The sequence below is a fragment of the Mus pahari genome, chromosome 15, assembly GCF_900095145.1.
Source record: "Mus pahari chromosome 15, PAHARI_EIJ_v1.1, whole genome shotgun sequence".
NCBI lineage: Eukaryota > Metazoa > Chordata > Mammalia > Rodentia > Muridae > Mus > Mus pahari.
The window spans coordinates 29,027,488-29,052,832 of NC_034604.1; the positions used below are offsets into that span (position 1 = coordinate 29,027,488).

The 25,345-nt window shown below is 45.5% G+C and overlaps 1 protein-coding gene across 3 annotated transcripts in view; it reads right to left on the minus strand.

The window, feature by feature from the left end:
- Window positions 1–25,345, minus strand: part of Epb41l4a (erythrocyte membrane protein band 4.1 like 4A) — a 202,648-nt gene that overhangs the window by 90,577 nt on the left and 86,726 nt on the right. For all 3 annotated transcript variants that reach the window (XM_021214291.2, XM_021214292.2, XM_029547046.1), the window contains exons 3-4: window positions 20,731–20,835; window positions 1,174–1,225 (exon numbers count right to left, since the gene is read on the minus strand). In XM_021214291.2, coding sequence (XP_021069950.1) covers window positions 1,174–1,225; window positions 20,731–20,835 — 157 coding nt within the window. The remainder of the gene's footprint in view (window positions 1–1,173; window positions 1,226–20,730; window positions 20,836–25,345) is intronic.

Below are 25,345 nucleotides of genomic sequence, written 5' to 3' on the forward strand. Positions count from 1 at the left end.
TCTCTGTGTAGCCCTGGCTGTCCTGGAACTCACTTTGTAGACCAGGCTGGCCTCGAACTCAGAAATCCACCTGCCTCTGCCTCCCAAGTGCTGGGATCAAAGGTGTGAGCCACCACGCCTGGCACTGCTCGGCACTTTTTTTTTTTTTTTTTGATTACCTCAGTTTTTCCTTATATGAGAAACCTATAGCTTTATTTTAAAATAATTACTCCTGAAATTTTTCTAAGTGTCTGATGGTTATTGTTTTTTATTTGGTTCAAATGGACTAGAGCTATAATTTGTAAATATCGTGGATTTTCACAAGAGAGGTAGATAGCCAGAAATGTAACAACGATGCTGCTGTTCAGAGAATCTGTTCTTGCTCCTGAGGGACCTGCAGTTCCGGGTTTCTAGTTCCTTCCTGAGGCGTGGCCGCAGTCCTATGCTGGGATCCATGGAAGTTCACACCACCGACATCCCCACAGACAAAGGGCCCACAGGTAAAGGAGACATAGGCCATGAAGGCAGAGGGGCCCACCAGGTTCTGATTGGCAGCCAGTCACAACTTAAACACAACTGTTGGTTAGTCATAGAGTTCAGTCTGGGATAAGGAAAATGATGTGGATGGTAATAGTTACAACAACGTGAATTATGTAATGTTGGTGAATTACACAGAAAATGTTTCAAATTTTTAACCTCCCTAATTTTACCACAAAAAAAAAATTGTTAAAGGATTATTCTTTTGCATACTTAAGTTTGTGCATGTGTTTATGAATAAAACCTTGGGTATCGGTATTAAGATTAAAGAATATGTACTTAATTACAACTTTCCCAATTAATTCGTATTGATCATTCCAAAAGGTAACTCCTGACAAGGAACGATCTCTCTGTCTGAAGTCACAGAAACTTTACAGGTCACGGGTGCCCCCTGCGACATGCATAAAACACTCCACAACCCAGGAACAAACGCTTTCACAAGTAAAAACCAAGAGAGGGTGCATCCCGAGGACATCTCTACAGCGATGAGACTGGCTGAGGATCTGATTCTCTTAGGCCCACCCCAGTCTGGAGAGAACCTCACACCACACAGCCCAGTGCTGCTCTCTGGTCCCCGCTGTACCCTCACCAGCACTAATCACAGACACGTCACCATGCCCACGCCACCCACTCACAACATTAAAATCAAATACCTACTGTTGATTAGCTCCTTGTGCTCTGCAAGAGTTTTTGCGGGATCCAGCCAATACTGTGAGACAGAGAGGGGAAATCACAACGGTTAGACGCCTTTCGTCGGCCTCCCGCATCAAGAACATTTCCCGAGTATTACTCAAATGGTATTTCAATAGTTGTTGGCATGTAAACACTTCACCATGCACCGTGTCATAGCCACAAACACGCTAAGGAGCGCTCTGTGGCTAGAACATTGAAGAAAGAGGAAAGCGGTCGCAGGGGCCGGGAGAGACAGGCCAGGAGCGGATGCTTCTTAGCTGAACTGCGGTCACTGTCAGCTGGGTAACAGCCAGGCATTCAGGAATGAGTGTATCATCTGGAAGGCAGTTGGCTACCTCCTCCTTAGCTGCTCCACGCCCTGTAACAGTTGCTACTAGGTATTAGGAGGAAAGCAATCAATTTAACTCAAATTGTCATTCAGGATCCACGAAGGGAAGTCAGCTCAGCTGAGGACCTGAACCCTAGAGCAGAATCACAGGGATTTCTTCCTGGATCTCCCCCGCCATGATCGTGCAATAGGAGACAAAGAACTGAAAGGTTCTGAATATCCCCACAGCGTTCCTACGGCGGGTAAACAGAGTAACTCACATAAAGTCTTCAGATACTGACTAACCCTCAGCTGTGCAACACACGACTGTTAAAGGTGTGCAGCTCACTCTGGGCAACTGGCTTTAGCCCATCTGAGGTATTAGCTTATTAATTCAAATTAATCTTTAATGAATAGGAGTGTGACTGGAATAGAAGAATTCTGGGCTCTGTAGAAGATCTTTCCTTTTTTTCCTGTGAAACAAAAAATCACCAACAGAAGCAAGCCTCAGCTCTCCATCTGCAAGAGGAGAAAGGAGAAGCCACAGAAGCCCCCCGCCCCCCCCCAAAAAATGGCAGAAAGGTTTCACGGAAGGTGCTGAAGGGCCCGTGGGGGCAAAGAAGTGAATCCTCGCTATCATTTATCCTAGACAAAATGGAGGACCGACCAAACACACACACACACACACACACACACACACACACACACACACAAGCCATCTTCAATTGCCTAAACAAGGCAAAATTCTTATAGGGAGGGAGGAGATAGCACTTAACAATCATGGCCTCCGAACACCTGGCACTTCTGCACTTACACTGATGAGATCATTCAGTTCCCCCACTACACAAACACACACACACACACACACACACACACACACACACACTTGGGAGAGATTTAGGGGCTATAAGAAAATTCTCGGAGAACCTACCAGAGTATCTTCCCCTTGCCTCAGGTGAACTGTTATTATAAACAGTGGTTCTAATATGTTATTCAATCCTCTGACCTTCTACTTCACATTATATATGATAAGCTTTCATACCTAGTGCCCCAGTTAATCACGTCACTGCCACACCAGCCTCAATTCATCTGCACTATTTGCCACTGTCTCTCAAGGCAGTGAGGTGTTACATTACAAAGATGTTACAAAGTAACCAGTGGACACAAGCACAACTTCAAACTGTTCCCTGTCTGGCCTTGCAGACACGCAGCCAAGCCTAGAGTCACCTTTAAAGCAGAAGAGGTATTTTTGAAGCAGGGGGTGCTCTGGGGAGGCAACAATGATGGAAGAGGCTGTCTTGGTGCTGAAACTGGTTCACCAGGGAAATTCTGGCTCACGGTGTATAGCAAAAGGAGCCCACTACGGCTGTGCTAGGACACAAACCAGACTCATTCTCTGTGTCTAAAGCTGAGGATCCTTCCCATGAGATGGAAACGTACAGTGGATGGACTATTTCTTTCCTTTGGCTGAGGAGATGGCTCAAAGGGGAACAGCGACTGCTGTGCAAGGCTGAGTTTGATACATGCAGCATGGCACATGGCCGTCCTCATACACAATATCATACTCGTGCTTGCAAGGGCACACATAGGGGGGTTAATAAATAATTTTTAAGAATGTAAGAATGCCTTTTTTTTTTTTTTTTCAGAAGGAAAGCTAAAGAAACACAACAGTTGCTTGGGCTTCTAAAGTGAGACTTAAAACAACATCCATTTATTATTTCAGAGTTCTGCGGGTCAGTGGCTCTCTTCTCTCTGGGTGACACCACGATGTCACTGACGGCTGGTGACCCATTCATGAAAGCCCATAAGAGCAAGAAATGGAGGCAGATAAGTCCTTAGAAGTTCTCCTCATCTTTGCCAGAGGTCAAAGCACTCCAAATACTGGATTTTAATTTTAGTCGTTGCATCACACACACACACACACACACACACACACACACACGCACGCGCGCACGCACGCGCGCACACACACACACACACACACACACACACACGGACACGGACACGGGGACATGGACACACTCACATGGACACATGGACACACAAACACACACACACATGGACACACACATGAGCACATGGACACGCAGACACAGAGGAGGAATAGGGGGATGGGAAGAGAGACTAAAACCAGGAAGGACCCAGTGAGAGCAATACTTCTAAACTTTATCTTCTAAAATGATTATAAAGTATCAAATTTTATAGACTCTTCAGTTCAAGGCATTTGGGGTAATAAACTGCGTTCTGATGTTTATTTTTGGCTGGTAGGCAAGAACATAAAAGTGGTCTATATTGATGGTATACCATGATGCTCACTCAATGTGTGTGTATACTGTGTTATTTTCTGTTTTTCTGACGCCAGAAAAACTGTTTCTGTTTTTCAACACTGGAAAGGCCATGAAAAGAAACCAGAAAAGAAGCTTTTATCTCAACAGGATAGGAAGGAGCTCTTGGTGTATCAAACAAAGCACTTTAATGATAATCTGTACAATTTAACCTCTATCCATGAGAGTGATTAAATTTTTATGTAAAAAAGCACAATGAAGTCCTGAGATGAGATAGAAATTACAATTCTGCACAAAGCAAAGAAAAGCAAGACTCAATCAAAGGCCATTCAATCAACTCCCTGCACATCTGATATGCTAAGCATCCATCCAGAACTTGCCAGGCACAAATCTCATTTTATCCAAATGGAAGGCAGAGGTGACAGAGGTCAGACAATGATAAATGCTCCAGAAACGTAAATAATAAACACAATCCACCAGGCTTCACAAGCCAGTATCCTCAGAGGCCAGCATCCTCAGATGCAAAATCCACTTATGTTCAACCAAGGGACAGATATGACCTTGGAACAGCAGCAGCCACACAGCCTGACGGCACTTGTCACCACTAGTTATCAACAAGCAATCAAACACAGTGCATGTCTGGTCACAATGAACATGCCAGGCTGCTGATCATACCCCAGAGGAAAAAGGATGCAGAAACTTGCTACTGGAGGCCCCATGCCAATCTTCAGGTTCTGGAGGTAGGGCTTTACACTACTTAACATGCCCAGAACACTCTCTCTTCACACCCATTATACATTACACTGGGCACTGTCCAGGGAAGTAAGACGGGCCTGCCTCTAACCGCAAGGTACTTAAAGCCTCACTAGAGACACACAGACACAGAGATACAATCTAGACTGTGAGAAAATGTACATAAACTCATGTATATGTGATACTAAAATCAGATGCAAAGAAAACTCCAAGGGAAATGCGAAAAGACTTTTACTAAGAGAAAAACACTGAACAATTGTTCATTAAAAAAATCCTCAATATTTATGTATAGGGAAAAGAACCTTATATTGCTATAAAATATATGTCAGTTGTATTTTATGTTGAGATTGCCTCTCTCTCTCTCTCTCTCTCTCTCTCTCTCTGTGTGTGTGTGTGTGTGTGTGTGTATGTGTGCGTGTGCGTGTGTGTGTGTGTTGTTGTTGTTGTTATAAAACACATGCCAATCACCCCAACACCCTGTATGTATATATCAATTGTCTCAAATGCCTGTGTGTGTTATGAAATATGTATCAGCCACCTCAACTGCCTATGTGTCTGTATGTATGTGGTATATCTGTGTGATTGTGTGGACACACAAGGAGGCTAAAGGTCCGTATCAGATGTCCTCAATTATTTCTCCTCATTTTTATGTATTTTTTAGTAATTGAGAATTTAATGCATGCACACTGTGTATCTGGCTTATCTTCCTTCCCAACTCCTCCCAATTTTGTGAGGAGTGTTCTGCCTTTTTTAAAAAATGTATTTATTTATTTATTTATTTATTTATTTATTTATTTATTTATTTTTGAGACCGAATCTTTCACTGAGCCTGCAGGTCATTAACTTGGCTAGGCTAGTAGGCCAATGAACTCCAAGCCTTCTTAACTCCACCGCACACCCTGGGGTTATGGGCAAGCCTCACCCTGCCTACCACCTACGTAAGTGCCGGGAAACCCAACTCAGGGCCTCAGGTTTGCACATCACCAACTGAGCTATCTTCCTAACCCTCTCCGACTGCTATTAAAGCAAGTGAACCTGGTTTTAAGTGACAATATACTCCTTGGCCAGAGAGCAGCACATTAAATTTGGTGCTGCCCAATAGCTCTGACATCAGTATGCATGAAGCGTGATGTTGTGGTTTGGACAACATTTGTCCTCTCCCAACACTCTTGATGACATTTAGTCCCCGGTGTAACAGTACTGAGAGTGTGACCTTTAAGAGATAATTAGTCCATGAGCTGCCACCCTCCTGAATGAGTGAATGCTGCCTTCCTGGGGAAGTGGGGCTGGTCCGAAGCACGGCTTCTCTTCCTGCTTGGTCTCCTCCTCCTGTTTGCCCGTTACGACACAGCACAAGGTCTTGCCTGGTACACTTGTCTCGTCATGGACATCCAGGCCCTAGATTCATACATCCAACTGAATCTATCTGGTAATGAACCAGTCTCAAGTACTCTGTCACAGCAACAAAAATCAGGCTGACAGATAATTTTTATAAAGAAAAAGGGCGGGGCTTATTCCGGTCCTTTCACCCACACAGAGTGAGAGTAAAGAGATACAGAGATTCCGGGATTGCACTACGTGATGCTGACCACCAGGGTGTGGCGTTTCTGGACTGGGCCTGAGTGTGCTGCCGTCTCGTCTATCCAGATGGTCCCAAGGTGAAACAGCCTGCATTCAATAGGGGCATCCCTGTCCAGTGTCATTTTTCTCCTCCTAGTTCCCCTCTATTTTAAACCCTCTCTGTAGTGTGTGTGTGTGTGTGTGTGTGTGTGTGTGTGTGTACAGATTTTTTTCACAAACTGGACTAGATCCTATTCTATAAGAAGATAGCAATAAATCGAAGCACACCTTTCTGCCTCATTCCCACTTCGCAAGGCCTGCTTATTAGTATAAGCCCCAAACACCCAGTTACCCAGCAAACATGACTGCTGTCCTCCCCACTCTCTTTCTCCGGGATATAAAGGCAAGCAGCAAGGTATCCTTCCACTTCAGCCTGTCAATCTTTATCACAGCACTGGTGTAACTAGAAAACTGACAGAGCCTTCGTTGTCTCTGGCGGTCTCGGCTAAACGCCATGGGCTTCTTTTATGCACCTTGGCTGATAATATCACAATTCATCAATTTTCTAGGCATATTAAAATTTAAAATTTTCATACTGTCCAATAAGCAATATCCCAACTGTACCGACTGGCTTTGTGCGTCAATTTGATACAAGCTAGAGTCATCAGAGAGAAAGGAGCCTCAGTTGAGGAAATGCGTCCATAGGATCCAGCTATAAGGCATTTTCTCAATTAGTGATCAATGACAGAGTTGGCAGGGTGGGGGGATGTGGGGGTGGGTTGACCAGCCCATTGTAGGTGGGGCCATCCCTGGGCTGGTGGTTCTGCAATCTATAAGAAAGCAGGTTGAGCAAGCCATGAAGAGCAAGCCAGTAAGCAGTACCCCTCCACGGCCTCTGCATCAGCTCCTGCCTCCAGGTTCCGGCCCTGCTTGAGTTCCTGTCCTGACTTCCTCCAACGATGGACTGCGATCTGGAAGTGTAAGCCAAATAAACCCTTCCCTCCCCAACTTCCCCAACTTGGTTTTTGACCTGGTGTTTTCATAGCAGCAGTAAAACCTTAAAACATCAACCCCCAAAATATATATTCAATTTGGGGTCTAACCATTGCTAACTGTTCATTCACTTGGAGACTCCTCAGAGTTCTCATAGTATAATGATTCCTTCACACTTTAAAAAAAGGATGTGCAATAAAAGGCTTTGCCATATCTTGGGCAGTGGTGAATGCAGACTCATAACATCACAAAAGAGGGGGCGAAAGGAATGCAGGAGCCCAAGGGGGAACAGTGAACCTGACACGGCTGCTGCACGCAAGATCTTGTGCATGCTAGACAAGCATTCTACCACTGAACTACATACCCACTCCTTTATTTGGGGATCTGAGTATATTACTGTGTAGCTCAGGTTAACACTGACCTAATTTCTCTTGCCAAAACCCACTGAGTGTTAAGATTATAGGTGTGACCACTACGTCTAGTCAAAATAAAAGGTTGCTTAAAAAAAAAATCTCTAAATATTTACAACATATTTTAATCCTATATACCCTCACTACTTCCCTCCAATGCCCGCCAAATCCCCAACCCGTCTCTCTTTCCCACTCCCAACTTCATATATCTCCCCAACTCCTCCTCTTCTTCCTCCTTCTATTCCTCCTCCTCATCATCATCACCATCACCATCATCATCATCAATAGCCTAGTCCAATTAGTGCTGTCCACATATAGATGGTTGTGGGGGAATCCACTAGGGCACGTGCAATCCACCAGTGGCCACACACACACACACACACACACACACACACGTGACTTTGCCTCCCTCAGCAGAGATCAACTACCAATAGTCCCTTCACTGAGTAGAGCCTCAGAAGTGGCCACCCCCAAAAGCTTTGGTCTCTTATCTGCCCATGTCATTTCTATGCCTTAAATAACCAGGTGGGGAGAACACCGCTGGCTCTCTATGCCCTCTCTCACCCCTCTTAAATCCACTTTAGCATAGGTTGAGCACTTATTTCCTGACGACCAAAAGTTATTCACATCTCCGACTAGAAGCAGGAGGGGGACGTCGAGAGATTTATGGGATGAGACCTAGGTCTAAGCACAAAATCCTTTTATGTGTTTAGACATATAGCCTAAAGGTAATTGTTCATATTTTAAATAACATGGTATAGGAAACAGTTTGCGGGGAAGCGTCAGAAAGCATCAGTGGGGGCAGTATGACTGTCAGTTATCACAGTATTCCTCACTCTGACTTTGTACACTACCACCGAGCAACCATTGTCATAGACTTAACACTCTGACTTAAGACCCTGACAGTGATAACAGCAGGAGACTAGAAAGCAATGTGTTCCCCGTGTTTACTGTAACCAGGCACACAGCATCCCCAGAACCTGCAGACACAGATTCTTCCCCCATCTACGCGAAACGTTCACTTTCTGGCTAGTCCTCTATCTTCCTTCTCCTTCCCCTCTGGCCACACAATCCTTTTGCTGGCTGTTTCTTAGCTTCCCAGCCAGGGAAGGCCAAAATGCCTGAGGCTCACGCCTCCTGACTGGAATTCCTCGTCATGTATCTGCCAGTATTACAGCTCCACTCAGATACTCCTCGGAGTCTCAGGCCTTAAACGTCAAAAACCTCTTCTACCCATCTATAAATCCTTTTTGGTTTCTGTGTTCCAAAGAGAAACCAAATCCAGACATTTCTCCACAGTCTCGGGTAAGCAGCATCGCCCACTTCTGGATTCCTTAACCGGCTCCTTCTACGCTGCCCTGCCCCCCACCCCCATCAATCCTGCCTCTGTAGTTAGGAGGAGAAACCATTCAGAGCCCGAGTCAGATCAGTTCCTGAGTCAGGGAGGTAGCCTGCAGCAGACATCAAGACATCCTGTGGTCATAGGCAGGGCCCTCCCAGAGCAGGCCCTCCTCCAGTCCCTCCTTCTGACATGAGAAGGAGGGGCAACAGGAAACACCTTACACAAGAGCATCAGCGGAAGCCTGAGGTCTTGGAGGCTGTCACCAGGAGAAGTAGGAATAAAGGAGCCTAATTACACAGAGTCAGAGCTTAGCAATGCTGTTGCCTGTGGTAACACACCCTCCAAAAAAAACCAGGACCTAATGAACTGTCTGATCCAGATAGGGAGATCTCCAAGCCAACTGGAGAAAGTGCCAGTGGCTGTCTACAATAAAATGTAAGGAGAGAGAGAGAGAGAGAGAGAGAGAGAGAGAGAGAGAGAGAGAGAGAAGAAAAAAAGAAAAAGTCAGCCCAAGGATAAAGGAGAGGCAGGATGGAGAGTTAGTTCAGAAATAAACTTTCTCGTTCCCTGTCTTATCACAAAGCAGCCCGTGCTACAATTAAGACATGGCTTCCAGGCAAAGACTGGGTCCAGAAGCTGTCAGGGAACCAAGATGTAATTGTAAAATCCTTTATAATAAGTCCTCAGAAGGATTTCACACGAGGCTTCACAGACCCGCTCAAAATGACAAAAGTTTCCATGAAGAATCCTGAGGGTGTTGTTCCTCATTGCCTTCCAGGGAACAGACGAACAGACCGCACCCTCTGGTATCAATGCAATCTGCTAGGGCTGCCTTTGTCTGGTAAAGCTGATTAAACAGCAGTTTGTAGGAAATCTGCAAGGATGCGTTCCTCCTGTTTTATAATTATGCAACCTGAGTGTGGTAGCAGAAACCGGAAATCCCCGCTAGCACCTGGGGAGACCGAGGAAGAAGGAAACAGGTTCATGGCCAAACTAGACTTCACCGCCACACTAAACCCTTCTCCCACAGCACTGGTGGAGAAGCCAAGACTCTGCGACTGGAAAAGAGGGACTGCGGTCGCCATCTTCATCAGGCACAAGGCAGACTGGAGCGCTACTCAGCTGCCAACGTGTACTAATGGTTTATGGAATAGAAGGAAAATGCAGACAACAGACCTGACACACAAGACAGCGGAACCAGCTACCGCAACGAACAACTCCCAGGGCAGTAAGACCAAGAAAGAGCTACATGTGCCTGGCTTGACCTCAAAATCCAAAAACGTTGTACTGAACCCTGTAAGTATATACAAATACTGTCTCTGGATTTTAAAAATAAAATGTAAACAGGATTAGAAACTAAAAATTGTTGGGCTAATAACTGTCTCCTGTTTATCTCTTTTCTGGGTTTTTCGTGTGTGTGTGTGTGTGTGTGTGTGTGTGTGTGTGTGTGTGTGTGTTTGGGGGGGGTCCTTTATTCTCCTTCTCTTCTTCCTCCTCTTCTTTTCTTCTTCCCTTCCTCCTTCCTCCTCTTCCTCCTTCTTTGTTTCCCCCTCCTTCCTAAATGGAAATGTTCAAGCCATGCTTGGTGGCTTACATCTGTGATCCCAGGACTCGAGGGTCTCAGACAGGATCGTCATGAGTTTGAAGCAGTCTGGGTTATAGAGTAAGACTTTCTCTCTAATAATAACTACGGTGACTTCTTACCAAAATAAAATAAACAAATGGAGACTGTGGGGTTTGAATGAAAAATGTCCCTTGTTAATTTTGGACATATGAATACTTGGTCCCCGTTGGTGGCGCTATTTGAGTAACTTGGGAAGTATGGCCTGGCCAGAGGAAGTGTTGCTAGGGGCGGGCTTGGGGAGTTCATTCTCTGCTTCATGCTGTGGTTCAAGATGTGACCTCTCAACCCGCTGCTCCAGCTGCCGTGCCCGCTACCCACTGCCCTGCCCGCTACCTGCTGCCCATTGCCATGTCCGCTGCCTACTGCCTGCTGCCATGACAATCCCCTTATCCCTCTAGAAGAACCATAAGTCAAATAAACCCATCCCTCTGTAAGCGGCCATGTTGCTTTCTCACAGCAACAGAAGAGTAACTAACATGGTGTCAGCAATAATACGCACAGCATCACACTGCTGAACAAGGCAAGGAGTCACTTCTCTTTCTCGTCATCTAAATACAGACCCAGATCCAGGCCCATGCCACTCAATGCTATCATATTTCCTTACATACTCAAGGAGGTAAATCTGAGGGAAAAGGCCCACACACAAATCTGATGGGTCTCAGAACTTCAAGCCTGAGTCTCGTATTATAGTAAACGAGGATCTGGAGAAGCCACGGGAACGATATTTACTTTTACAAATGTTTAAAATATTAACATTTAAGGAAAATACAATTTTTGACTAGAGAATTGAATCTAATGTTTAAAAACATGTCTTTAAGAGCTAGAGAGATGGCTCCGAGTTAAGAACACTTCCTGGTTTTGAAGAGGCCTGGGATTAGTTCCTGACACCATGGTGGTTCACAACCACCTGTAACTCCTACTTCGGGGCGTCCAATGCCCTTACCTGGTCTCCAAAGGCACCAGGCACACGGTGCAAATATATACATGCAGGCAAAACATTCACACACGTAAGATAAAAGTAAGTCTTTTTTTTAAGACATGCCTCTAAATTACTCAACACCACTATCAAGAGCTGAACGGTTTTCTCTCATTTTTAAAATGTGGCTTGGCCTTCTCTTCAAATGAACAGAATACAGCAGAAGTCATAAAAGACAACACAACTGTTGTCGCTGTCCCTCTCCGTCCCTCCTTCTCTCTGCCCTCCCAGAGGCTGGGCCCTGAAACCCGGGTGTTGCGCTGAAAGGAACATAGAACCCTGTGGGAACCCACTGGCTCTCAAACCGCAGCAACTTACAAAGCATGGGAAGTTAAGATGGGGTTTGTCTCATCGCTGTCCTAGCACAGGAAAATTGATGCGCTTGCAGATAACCAAGGTACTGACCAGAGGAGCCAGATCAAGCCTGGGTGGATTGCAAAGCAAACCTGGCCTCCCAGCCCCTGCTTAGCACTTCACCATCTAGTTGTGTTAGAGTAGAGCGCGGGTCAGACTACATGGTGAGACCAGGAGCACGTGGCGACCTCACTGCTACTCACTTGTGTTTAGACTCTCTCTGTAACTCTAGCCTTGATGTTAGGGGACTAGACTTGGATGTCTAAAGCACAGGGACATTTCATATTTAGCATATCCAAAACAAAACTGATTCCCTCCACTCAAAAAACAACTTCTCCATCAGTGACCCCACTTCTCCTCAGCTAGCCACTCCTAACGCCTGCCCAATACACAGTCTACAGAGGCTGCGAGACACACACACACACACACACACACACACACACACACACACACGTGATATGCATACCCTCCTTGCTTACCATGATATATCTTCAGTGGCCTTTTAGGTCTGAGATACCTATTTGTCCTAAGGTCAAGATGCAGCTGTTTTCTGCCTACCACAGCCCTTCTAGTCTTTTTTTTTTTTTTTTTTTTTTTTTTTAATGGTTTTTTGAGAGAGGGTTTCTCTGTGTAGCTTTGGCTGTCCTGGAACTCACTCTATAGACCAGGCTGGCCTCAAACTCACAGAGATCCACTGCCCCGGTCGCACTATGCGGGGATTAAAGGTGTGCACCACCGCTACCCAATGGATCCTCCAATTCTTATCATTAAATTGTCAGTTTGATCTCCAAGATGACGACGGCTAAGCGCCCAGCAGACCCCCAGGCACTGTGGAATGTCAATGTCAGAGCACACACGACCTGCTACCTGTCTCAGTCCTGGAAATAAACTCCTTGGAACCAGGGACCACGCCCTTGATCCCCATCCCACCTCCCTTCTTCGATGCAGCAGCTGCCCAGGAAAGACTTGCTGCTTAATTAAACAGAGGAGAGAAGCAACAAGCACAGTCGCAGGCCAGAGGTGCCGTGAGGGTAAGGCTATAAAGCTGATGGGTTTAAGTCAGAAACTTCCTAAATAAATGCCTCCTAGAGAATATCCTGAAGTCTGAGAGAAACTCCAGAGGTACACTGCATGGGGGAAAAAAAAAACCCTAAACTGTAAATCATCTTTAACTCAGGAGGCAATCTCCAAGCTTGACAGCTCTTAAAGGCAGGCAGGTGTGTGTTGCTCTCAGCCATCCGAACAAGCATATGTTCAACCTTAAACAATCCCTCCAGGACTTCTGTCTGGAATAAATTGCATAGCTAATAGGTGACCCATCATTTAGTTCCTGCAAATTAAAGACAAAATAGCAATAGCAGGCTTTCATTGTCATGGCCAATCTACCTACTTATTATGTCCATGGAGGACATAGCATTCATAATCCCTTTAAGGTTCAGAACCAAGTTAAATCAAGGCTAATTAATCTGCCAGAGATTTATGCCATAATTATACACAGTAAAAAAAAGTATTCTATGATAATCAAATGTGTAGACCAAGTGTGGTGATATATATATATATATATATATATATATATATATATATATATATGCAGGTATAGTAAGTTAGAGGTCAGCCTGGGCTACATAGAAAGACTCTGTATCATAAATAAATAAATAAATAAATATGTAGGAGAAGAAAGAGGGCAGGCAGGAGGGGTGGCAGGCAGGGAGGGTGGGAGGGAGGAAGGAAGGGTCTAGAATCATTAACTATTAGGCCACTGCTTCCACATCTGAATCAAACAAAATCATCAATTAAAGATCTGAAATTCTATCCTTTATAGGTTACACTGATTTAACTAGGGAGAAGGCAGTCTAATTTAATAAAATGTTCACTGAAACAAAATCAGCAGTATCCCTTTTGTATAACTAATACAGTATAAATTAAATTTCTCAGCCATCTGCTTCACTGGTAGAAGAAGGCTTACCATACTTCCATACCTTGTTTTTTTTATTTACACACACACACACACACACACACACACACGCGCGCGCACGCACGCACGCACGCACGCATGCGCGCACGCGCGTGTTTGTGCTCTTGTTGATATCTCAATTAGTTCTGATAGCTTTTCTTTGAGCCTGTATCACTTTCAACTGTTTGCTTTACTCTAGTTTAGGTTTTGTTCTGCTTTGTTTTGTTTTGTTTTGTTTTCAAATTGAGAACACTGAGTGCCATTAATAAAGAAAGATCTTTCAAGAATTCAGTCCCCCCTTCTCCGTAAACCTGGAAACTAACGAATGGGAGAAAGGCACGGGATAATATATTTCATTGTATATGACCTGCAGAAGACACACCAGAGCCTGTTCTGATGGCAGGCTGAGGAGGGAGAACCAAACAGAGCAGGAGCAGACTCTGGGGCAATGGAAGACTTTCACCGCACTGACAACACCCTGTCAAAACCAACACAAGCAACTCCATCAATCAAAGCAGCTCTGCGCCTCCCAGGAGCTACAACGAGGGACGCATGAAGCCCACGTGGCAGCTCCCCACAGAGATTCCCAGGGTTCCTTCACACATGGCAGCTCCTGAACTCCCATGATGCACTAAGACTTCTCAGGAGAGAGGAGACCCTCTCCAGAGAGTATTTCAGAAAAACACCATCTGTCCCCGGTTTTATTAAACATTGTTTATGCACTGCAGAGAAACCCAAGTTTTACTGTAAGCATCATTCCATGCGTTAACAAAGTAAAAGTCCAAAGCCACGCATCCCGCCACAGACAGCTGCCCCACCCAAGTCCCCCATGCCACCCCTCTCCTTTTACATGTCACACTACCTGCTTGTTGCACACAAGAACTGCTCAACAGCCCCTAGTAGCTGCCAGAGCATCAGAAATATCATGTGTGTGGCATGCCTTGTCATCCTATACATTTCTAAGCTAACTGCCCAACCTCTCGGTAAAGCCATTTTTGAAAGGTAAACAAACTATGCTTTAAGTAAAAGAAGTGAGGTGAAGAACTCCAAGAATGACCGACAGCACAGAGACATGGAGAGGAACATGAGCGAGTACTCATCTCAAAGCTCTTCCCTCGGCCTGACCTGCACACAGGAGCAAGGGGGAGAGAGCCATCCTTCTAAACCAGCTCAAATGGCTTACCTAGCAGTAGTAGGTGGTGACAACCAATCTCAGGATGCATATAAACAGGGAACTAGTAATGTGTGAGATGAAAAGATTTAAGTCATTCCTAGACAGTGGGAGAAAGGTTCAAGGGAAAAAAGACAGAGACGTGGGTGCTAAGACATGGGTGATAGGGCTTAACCAGGGAAAACGGAAGAGAAACAAGCAAGCGGGTGGTCAGGCAGGGAGGCAGCACATGCACACTGAGACATGCTGGTACAGGTAAGGGGCTGCAGACAGAGGGACATGTAGTCACACTCCTGCAACTTGGGCCTGGGTCACACTGCAAGCCAAGGGACTCAAGAGTAACTAAGGGTTATCCATCCTGAAGGACTTGTAAGCCATTGCTTAGAGTTGAGCCTTTCTCTTTGGGAATCCAATAAAGAGTTTTAAGCCACAGTGAGACACCATGAAAGTTCGCTTTCTGAGAGAAAACCACAACCAAGATTGGGAAAATGTAAAGATTAAAGACAAGAAGTCCAGTCAAAATGTCTATAGGAATCCAAATGAATCTACTATTACCTAATTTTGTATTAGGTGTGTTTATGTGTGTGCGCGCGCATGCGTGCGTGCGTGGGCATGGTATGTGTGGAGACATACAAGGCACAGAACCCATGCAGAGGTCAGAAACCAACTGTATGGAATTGACTCTCTCCATTCACCTTTGTGTGGGTTCCAGGGGTTGAAATTGTGTTACCAAGTTTGTGCGGCAAACACCTCCACCTGCTGAACCATCCCACCAGCCTTCTGACAGCATTTTTAATTATGTTATTGTAATATCAAGACTACCAGGACTTGGTGGCAGGCTAGCTATGCAGGAAGTAAGGAAAGGTGGTGGAGGAGCCCAGTGGTATGCAAGATTCTGCCTTTACCTCTATGATGCACACATGAGGACTTGTTGGGGCTGGAGAGATGGTGGAACAGTTAAGAGCACACACTACTCTTGCAGAGGACCTGAGTTCAGTTTGTAGCACCCATGTGGGCATCTCAGAGCCACACATAGCATCCACGAGCACCCATACTCATATGCACATACCTACATATAGATATGCACAGACACGTAAAAAAAATCTTCCAATCATATTATGTTGTTTTAATTAATTATATGATAATTATACTTGGGTTCAACAATTTAGGGCTTTTACATTCTCAATGAAATAGCTTGAATTTTTCAATTTACATATATACAATATTTTAGGGATAAATATTTTAATTGATAAAGAATGTAAGTATGCCCAGCATGGTAGCACATGACTGTAATCTTAGACCTCTGGAAACAGAGGTTCAGGCATTTGAGGCCAGCCTTAGCTATAGTAAACTGGAGGCTAGCCTGACTTATTTCAATAAATAAACCTATAGAAACAGAGAAGAAAGGTTTTTGGAGAAAGTGAAAGAGAAATACAAGAGTGGAGCAAAGAGGAGAAGATAAAGTACAATATAATTATTAAATTTAAATTCAATGATTCCATGAAGATGTTACAGATTTTACAATGTCAATATTTATACTAAGCCAAGATTTGCATGTACCAAAGTTATGATGAAATATCCTCAACTTAAAATCCTATGCAAGGTAAATATGTTTTTAAGTAGTTGGAAAAAAAATCATTGCTCTCAAAAGCATGAAAGAGCAGAGAAGATCCCAGGGGGAAGACATTGAAGGTACATTTGTGGCACCTAAAGGCCATCCGACCAGTGGGGAATGGCTGTCACATGAGCTCGATGCACAGTTTAGCCACCAGCCTTCCGCTTAGAGGTGTTTTCTGTGCTCATTGCCATTCTGTGAAGCTGGCCCTATCACTGCGTAGCTGGAGACCATGACGCAGAAGCTAGGGGCACTCACCCAGTGCCACACAGCTCTCCTGGGGAGCAGAATGCAGCTTAAAGCCAGACAGCCTCAACCTCCAGTCTAATGTCTTGACAGTCTCTCTCAAGATACCCCGGCTGGAGACACTAATTAGGGGTAGAAATTATCACTCTTTAGACAATAATGTATCCATGGACCAGATGGCAATACCCAGGAAGAACACATAGTTATCCTCAGGAAGATGAGAGCTTCGGCATGACACAGCCTCCTGAGGATGCCCCTGCCATTCCCGGAAAGGGAAACAATTCTTCCTGTGGTTGTCTTTCCCAGGTTCCCTTCACCTGCTGTCCTCACTCTCCCTGGGCCACTACATTGCTTGTATGTTGCACACTACCAAGTCAAAGGGATCACTGAATAGATTTTCCTGCTTCCTCTTTGCCCTCTGTTCCTCTACCAGGTACCTAAAGATGCCACAGACAGGCAGCTCCAGGTGTAAGAAGTGGGGCAACCTCTCCTTCTTTGCAACACTATCCAGCAGGTGAAATCTCACATACATTGCAGAATACAGAATCTAGATGCAAAGTGTGCAGAGGGGAGCCTATCTGTCGATGCTCCTCGGGATGAAGGTTACCTTCAACACCAGAACATCAGGGGTGGGGGGAGCACTGCATGCATGAACCTCTGCAGAGCTGGGAGATGGGGAATCAAGGATAAACCCTGATGAATGGCAATATGAGGTGCTGGGGATTGAGGTCAGTGCTTGCATTACATATGAGGCCCACGTGTAAAAACACAGAGCCAAAACCAACCAACCAACCAACCAAACAAACAAACAAAAGGCCAAACTCAGTGTTTCTCCTAGAATAGGCAGAAGAAGAGGGAAGAAAAAGAAAAAAGTCTGAGAACAGAAAAGCAAGAAGTCTAGGCTGTCATTATAATCAAATAAGATTTCTTGCATTGACTGTTGTCAATGCAAGAGAAAGGTGAGGTTCTTTGTAACGGCAAAAAAATGCCTCTAGCAGTCTCTGTACAAAAGATGTTTAACAAAGAAAGATGAACTATGAGAAGGTTTAAGATCTAAGAAGACAAGGAAGCCAGGAGACCTCAGCAGTTGCTTCTAAATCAGAGATGAGGGGCGTAGCCCAACCGTGCTGGGAAAGAATGAGTCAAGAAGGAGACTGGAGCTACCACAGAGGGGAGAGGTGACACCATTCAGGACAGAGGCATTGGGACTCTTCCCCTGTGTCAGGAGAGGAACAACCGTGTCTGCGGGTGGAGTGATCCTGGAACAGGACGTTCCTTCCGACTGTTCTGGCAAAGCCGAGAACCCGTTCACTGAAGGCAGAAGACACCCGTGTGCCACTGTTATCCATGTGCGGGATCTTTTCCCCTTCTGTGACTTCCTGAAGTCAGAGGACAGCAGGTCTAGAAGCATGAGTCTCAGAGACAGTTCCAATTCTGTCTTCTGAGAAAAGTTCCAAGAGCCTACGACTTCTGCCTCCGAAAAAGTAATTAGGGGAACCTCAACTCTAACACTGAGCGATATCACGTTTATAACTATTACTGTGGGGCCAGGAGTGGCTGGGACATCACGTTAACCCTTACTATTGATCCGATGTCTTCACACGCATCTCTAAACTTTCTGGAGGATATGTAAGAATCTAGACCTTTTTGACTTCCTCTCTTCTTTCCTCCAGGCTGTACCCTTCCTCCTACTTTATAAAAGACAATGAGCATTACTTCCCCTCACCCCAGTTTACACAGGAGATGCCACCTACACGCCTTACGCCTTCTAACCTACAGAGATCATTCATGAAAATCTGCTTTGGTCCCATGACACTTGGGAGAGTTGAAGGCAGAGGCATTTCACTTTCAATACAGAACAGGTTTCTATTATGGTTTGAACACAGATAATTACCACCCAAGTGCTCATGTGTTGAAGGCTTGCTCCTTGGTATGGCAGTATTTGGAACCTTTTATAACGGTACAGAGCCTTTAATAGTGGTGAATAGTTATAGATCACTGAAGGAGGAAGTGATGTAATTCTCCTGGGACCGCAGTTAGTTCTTTGGAGAAAGCTGTTATAAATGAGTAATCACTGAGTCTTGTTATCTGTCCCACTTCTCTTGCCAGTTATCTTGTCTCCCCTTCTCACAGACACATCCCTGCTACTGGTATGCCATCTTCCATGAGGTCCTCACCAGATGAACACATGCCTGCATCATGCCTTCCAACTTCTGAACTCTAAGCTAGATCTACCTCTTTCCTTTATTCATTACCCAGCTTTGGGTGTTTCGTGATAGTAATGCGAAACAGAATAATTCAGGTACTAAGAGTTAGATAAGCAACTTCAGCATGTTTTAGGAAGACAGGGGATTCGGGGATATCCGTGAGCCCAGCAGCAGCTGCCTGTTCTGCCTCGTCACACTCCACCTGTAACCGTCTCTGAAACCCTCAAGGTGGCCTGGTTCCTTCTGTCCTCTGATTGTTTTCAAGTTCTTAATGTTTAAAATGAAGAAGACTGTGTTACAATTCTAATACTAGTGGCCAACAGGTCTCCCCATCCCTCTCTCACAGCAAGGAGCCCACATCCTTCTGAAGCCACAATGCTGCTCACGCATCAAGGACACACAAGCAGCAGCTAAAATCATAAGGGAACCCTGCTCATGCGCCATAGAGGATACAAGATATCACTACCCAGAGAGCTTAGCAGTGTGGCAGGCTTCTGCCTGACAAAAAAAAAAAAACCCACACTATAAAGTCTTCCATTTCTCCTGAACAAGCAAGAATGAAATTCTCTTCCACAAATCCACTAGGATTGGTTTCCTGCGGCTGCAACAAATTGCCAAGGACGTGGTGGCTTAAAACAATAGGACTGTGTTATTGTGTAATTCTGGAGGCTTTGGGTTCAAAAGGACTCTTACTAGATTGAAATAAAAACACAGGCAGGATGCTTTCCTCCAGAGGCTCTCTGGGGAAGCAGCCATTTCCTTGCCCTCTCTCCAGCTTCGAGAGGCTACCTGCGTGCTGACTTGCGGACCTCTTCCAGCAGTGCGCCACTCCAACCTGTGTCTGCATCATTACGTCTTCTCTCTGACTTCCCAGCTTCCCTCTTTCACGTACACCTGTAACTGCATCATCTTCCGACAGATAAGGTCCGTGTAATTTTAGCAAGGTAGTCAATTTTTCCAGGCAAGGTCGGGCGTTTCTAAGACAAGCTTCTGAGCAATTCTGCATAAAGTGTTTATCTGAGGTTAAAAATCTTCCTCAGACTAAATCAACAAGTATCCCTCATTCTTCAAAGTCTGTCACCTCCAAAGTCAGCAGTGTGGCAAGCTTCATAGCAGGCAGGATGGTCTCCTGAGCTAACGAGTGGACAGCTGACACTGGGAAAGGTCGAGTGTCTACTCCACCATACTGAAGAACAGAAACCTATATTCCTTTTATATCAGTCCACGACACTCTCAAAGCTGCAGTAGGAGGTACGCATACACACACACACACACACACACACACACACTCCTTACTCGGTTCCTTTCTTAAAAGGAAATCACGTCTGTCCCTTCCAGAGTTGCTTTCCTCCCAACACAGTGAGTCAGAGACCAGCACATAGGGAAAGCCCTCGCTACAAACTGGCAGCCACAACACAAGTCGCATGAGCCACCTGCAAAAGGAATTCCGTGCCAAGAAGTGGAGAAGCCAGAAGCTCTACAGACTTCTGTCAGAAGAAAAAGTGCAAAGCGATTATCGGGGGAAACTGAGAGTGAAGTTCCCAAAGGCATTTTCAGTTCCAAAAACTTAAACACCTAGAATCACACCCAGAAAGGTGAGAGAAAGAGGGAGGGAGGGAGGGAGAGAGAGAGAGAGAGAGNGAGAGAGAGAGAGAGAGAGAGAGAGAGAGAGAGAGAGAGAGAGTTATAACCAGACAATTTTCACGTGAACACATTGTACTCACTGTCTGATGGCTTCTGTCGCAGTACCGCAGCCCAAAATAATCTATCTCCACGAGGTTTATGTGACGGAAAACGTGGTCAAGGACAACAGAGCCTTTTGTTGACTTCTGCAAAACAATCCACAGATCGATTCTTAACAAGGTGTCAAGTCTTTCTCCACGGGACACGATCAAATTCTCTGAGCTGCCCTCTCAGGAGAACAGCCTTGTTAGACCGCGCTGCTCTCTCCGGGCTTTCCCTTGGCCACAAAGACAGATGTGCCGAAATTACAGTGTATTAAAGAAGCAGCCTTTGAAAATCACCTTAAACTTTGTAGGAGCATTAAGTCAACACAAACCCCTTCTTCTACGGGATTACAAATTATCTCCTGAATGAAGTGCTTCTTTTTAAATTTTATATGTATAAGTGTTTTGTCTGTATGTCTGTCTGTGTTCCATGTGCGTGCCTAGTGGCAACAGAAACCAGTGAGAAGGCATCAGATCTCCTGTAACTGGAATTATAGACAGTTTGAGACACTCGCCATGTGAATGCTGGGAATTGAACCCAGACACTCTGGAAGACCACCCAGTGCTCTTAACCACTGAGACATCTTTCTACCACCCCCCCCCCCGAAATGATTCTTCAAATAAAGGTAGCACTCTATATAAGAACATTCAGTAAATTTATTAAGCATTATGGAAGCTTAAAATTCCCACCATTCTTTCAACTGGAAAGTGATTTCTGACATGGTGGCAGGTACACACTGAAGAACCCAGAGACGAGCCAGCTGCCACACGATGTCAGGAACACATGAAAGACACTGGGAGGCACACCCGCTGCCATGCAGTGGTGGGCTGGCTGAATATTCCCAGAGACAGGCAGGTGTGTGTTCGAAAGGCACCAGAGGCATCAATGATAAGCAAGTATGTGTGGAGAGATGGGAGAGAAAGCGAAGGAAAGAGTGTTGCACTCTGAAGAGAGGCAGAAGTGGAGCCGCCAGGGTGGTGAGGATCAGCCTGATGTGAGTAGCCTGCGCTGCCACCTGAGGTGGCCATGGGAAGGTCCCAACTCATGCTGCTGCTGAGGGCCACGTGGAGGTCTGTGGCCCTGCAGTATCAGGAGTCTGTGTCTATGTCTGTGGCCCAGGCTACCACAAAGGCTACACAGATGTCCCTGGTATGGGCTGCCTCCTAGAGCCATCTCAACATCTGAAGGTTATGCAGAACTGGCCTTGAATCTCACTGGCTATGGCACTAAGGAGAGTGGGTCCTCCATCTCCCCTGGGCAGCACAGTAACACTGGCCCTGGTGTTGTATGTGAGCCTGCCCAAAAATATCAGCATGAGAGATCCAGCCCCACACCTCACCTGGGCAGAGAGGGAGAGTTGACACCCAGGACAGGAGAATGGGACAGCTGACCCTTCCCCTTGCTGGTTGCAGCACTCAAGAGAGCCCCCTCCCTCATCTGGGCTCAGTACAATTGGCCCTGGAGGTGTAGGCATGGAAGAGCCAGGGTATGGGCATGGGAGAGATAGGCAGTAGGTAGGAGAGCTGGCCCAGCCCCCTCCTGTGGGCAGTTTGGGAGATCTGGTCCTGGTGTCATGGGTCCTCTCACCAGCTGCAGCATTCAGGAGAGTGGCCCCTGAAGCTCACTTGGGCAGTAGAGCTGACTCTGGTGGCTTAGGGTGTGGGAGAACTGGCCTGAGGGTGTGAGAGTGGGAGAGCTGTCCCTGTGCCTAGGCAGAGCAGTGCTGGAGAGTTGGCCTGGTGGCATGGATGCTAACCCAGATGGTGTGAGCACAGGAGAGCCACTCTGCCTCTTGCCAGGTGCTATAAGCAGGAGAGCTACCCCTCACCTGGGCAAAGGAGGAGAGCTGGCCCCCAGTGGCCTGTGCACAGGAAAGCTGATGGGCTGAACAACATAGCCACCACCCAGGCCCAGTTCCAGGGCTTTAAGTTAGTCCACCATAACATCTACCCCATCTGTGAATTTCTAGAGTGCATGAAAGGATCCTACAAATCCAGAGTTGAAGGATTTCTATGACTTGGGACAACAGGATTTTCGAGAGGAGTCCCAGCGTGAGGACCCAGTATTGATAGTATAGCAAAAGCCAGAGGCCTCGAACCATATCAGTGACTTATGGTCATGAACATTTGCACGTAAAGATGTGTGGACAAAAGGGTGTACTGTGACACACCTCAGCTTTTTTGTTTGCCCTGGTGGGGAGGTTGCAAGGGCAAAGGGCAGATTTGGAGGTACAGAGAGATGAGTGGGATTGGGGTACACGATATGAAATATCACAAAGAATCAATAAAAAGTTTTAAAAAAGAAAACACCAACACCATTACTCTCACAAGTATCTAGAACAGGAAACCCATAAAATTAAATAGCCAAAACTTTTATTTTTTTTAACCCTCAAATCATAATTAAAGATGCTAAACAACCCACATTCAGATATTTGATTTGTTCTCTTACACATAAGCACAGACAGAAAGAAAATATTTCTCTGGCTTGCGTTTAAAAAAAAAAAAAAGATTTATTTACTTATTTCATGTATGCGGGTACACTGCAGCTGTCTTCGGACACACCAGAAGAGGGCATCAGATCCCATTACTGATGGTTGTGAGCCCTCATGTGGTAGCTGTGAATTAGACTCAGGACCTTCGGAAGAGCAGTAAGTGCTTATAACTGCTGAGCCATCTCTCCAGCCCTCTGGCTTGCGTTTTAAGCACTGACACCTATATAAATATGCTACTCTGTCTTCTCTCATGCATAGCATAAATAAGGCCCTGGATTCAGGCTTCTGATTATGTTATATATTATATAATTATTTACAAATACAAGAAACACGTAATCAACAGGCAGTAATCCACACTGGCTTGACAACAGTCTATCTGGATAGTGCCAGCACAGAATCAGAGCTTCTCTTTCTCTGGCCCTGTTACGGGCAGGTATGGTTAGGCAGGGAAAGACTCCCCGGTTCACTCAGTATGTCCTAGGGCTTTTGTTCAGTTGCAGCTTCTCTCAGACAGTGACCGCTGGGTGCTTAGTTGTATCAGGTAAACTACATATATCACAGGACTTTTAGAAAATAAGATTATGATATGAATTAAATTACACACTTGGAAAAGATAGTCTGTAGCTGCTTGTATTACAATGCTAATTATGTTCCCCCAAAAGCTGCTTGCAGCAGTGTCTATGCGCAACTTCTGGAACCTGCTCCCCATTGGTTCTGACTGGTAAATAAAGACGCCAATGGCCAGGAGCTGGGGAGGACAGACAGAGGCAGGATTTTAGGATTTCCAGGACTTGGGACGGAGAGGAGAGGAAGGAAGAGATGTGCCATGCCAGTGGGGTGTGGAGGAGAGGAGAGACTCCTGAGGAGAGAGGCAGGGTCACCATGTGAAGTGGGGGGCAAGGGGAGCAGGGCCTCCCAGAGGCTGCCCAACTGGGTCCATGGCAGCCAAGACACAACTGGGAATTATCAGCTGGAGGTAGAGTCTGGCAGCAGTGGAGGTTAGGCAGTGCCCCAGCTAGTGTGTGTGTGTGTGTGTGTGTGTGTGTCTTTCATTTGGGAACATAAACCATTGAGGCAGGTAGTACCCCCGAGTTGGGATTTAATTAATAATTAATTCTACAATAGTTCTTCTAACAAACCCCCAAATCTCTAAATCACACTGGTTTAACTAAATCACTCCCCTTCCCCTTCAAGTTTCATCAAACTGTTTACTTGAGGCCAAACGCTCTTCCATGATGGCCTCTTGGTGCTCATGTCCCTGTGTGTTTCTCTGCAATAAACATCTGGAAATGAAATCACTCAATGGAAGACTATCATACTTAAAGCTAGAGCTGGCACTGCCAAGAAGACCATTATAACCCACTCGGTGAGAATGCACACTTCCTCTCCCTTGCCAACGCTTGGGCCGAGATGGGGAAAGGGCGGTGGTATACGGCAAAGGGGAACTGCTTTTATTTATATTTTCCTTGACTCTATTAAAAATAAGCCCTCTTTCATGTATTTACCAGGCAACTGCATTTCCTAGCATGGGGGCCAAGTATTCTTTAACTCAATGTATGAGGCAACCCTTTGGTACTTTAAATGCATACACAATTGTATTTAGTGTATAAACTCTTCACTCCATCTGGAAATTATTTTTTGTGCTTGGAATAAGGCCTTACTTTGTTTCCAAATGGACAGAAACTGTACTATTGTTTACTCAAAAGTCATGATTCCTTCTAGGATTTGAAGTACCTTCATCATCTCCTAAAGTCTCTCCCACACATATTCAAGGAACAATAGTTCCAATATTTTAGTGAGTTTAATATATTTTGCTTGATATCTGTACTGGCTAGCTTTGTGTCAACTTGACACAGCTGAAGTTATCACAGAGAAAGGAACTTTAGTTAGGGAAATGCCCCCATGAGATCCAGTTGTGGGGTATTTCCTCAATTAGTGATCAAGGGTGGAGGGCCCCTTGTGGGTGGGATCATCTCTGGGATGGTAGTCTTGAATTCTGTAAGAAAGCAGGCTGAGCAAGCCAGGGGAGGCAAGCCAGTAAAAGAACATCCCTCCATGGCTTCTGCATCAGCTCCTGCTTTCTGACCTGCTTGAGTTCCAGTCCTGCATCCTTTGGTGAT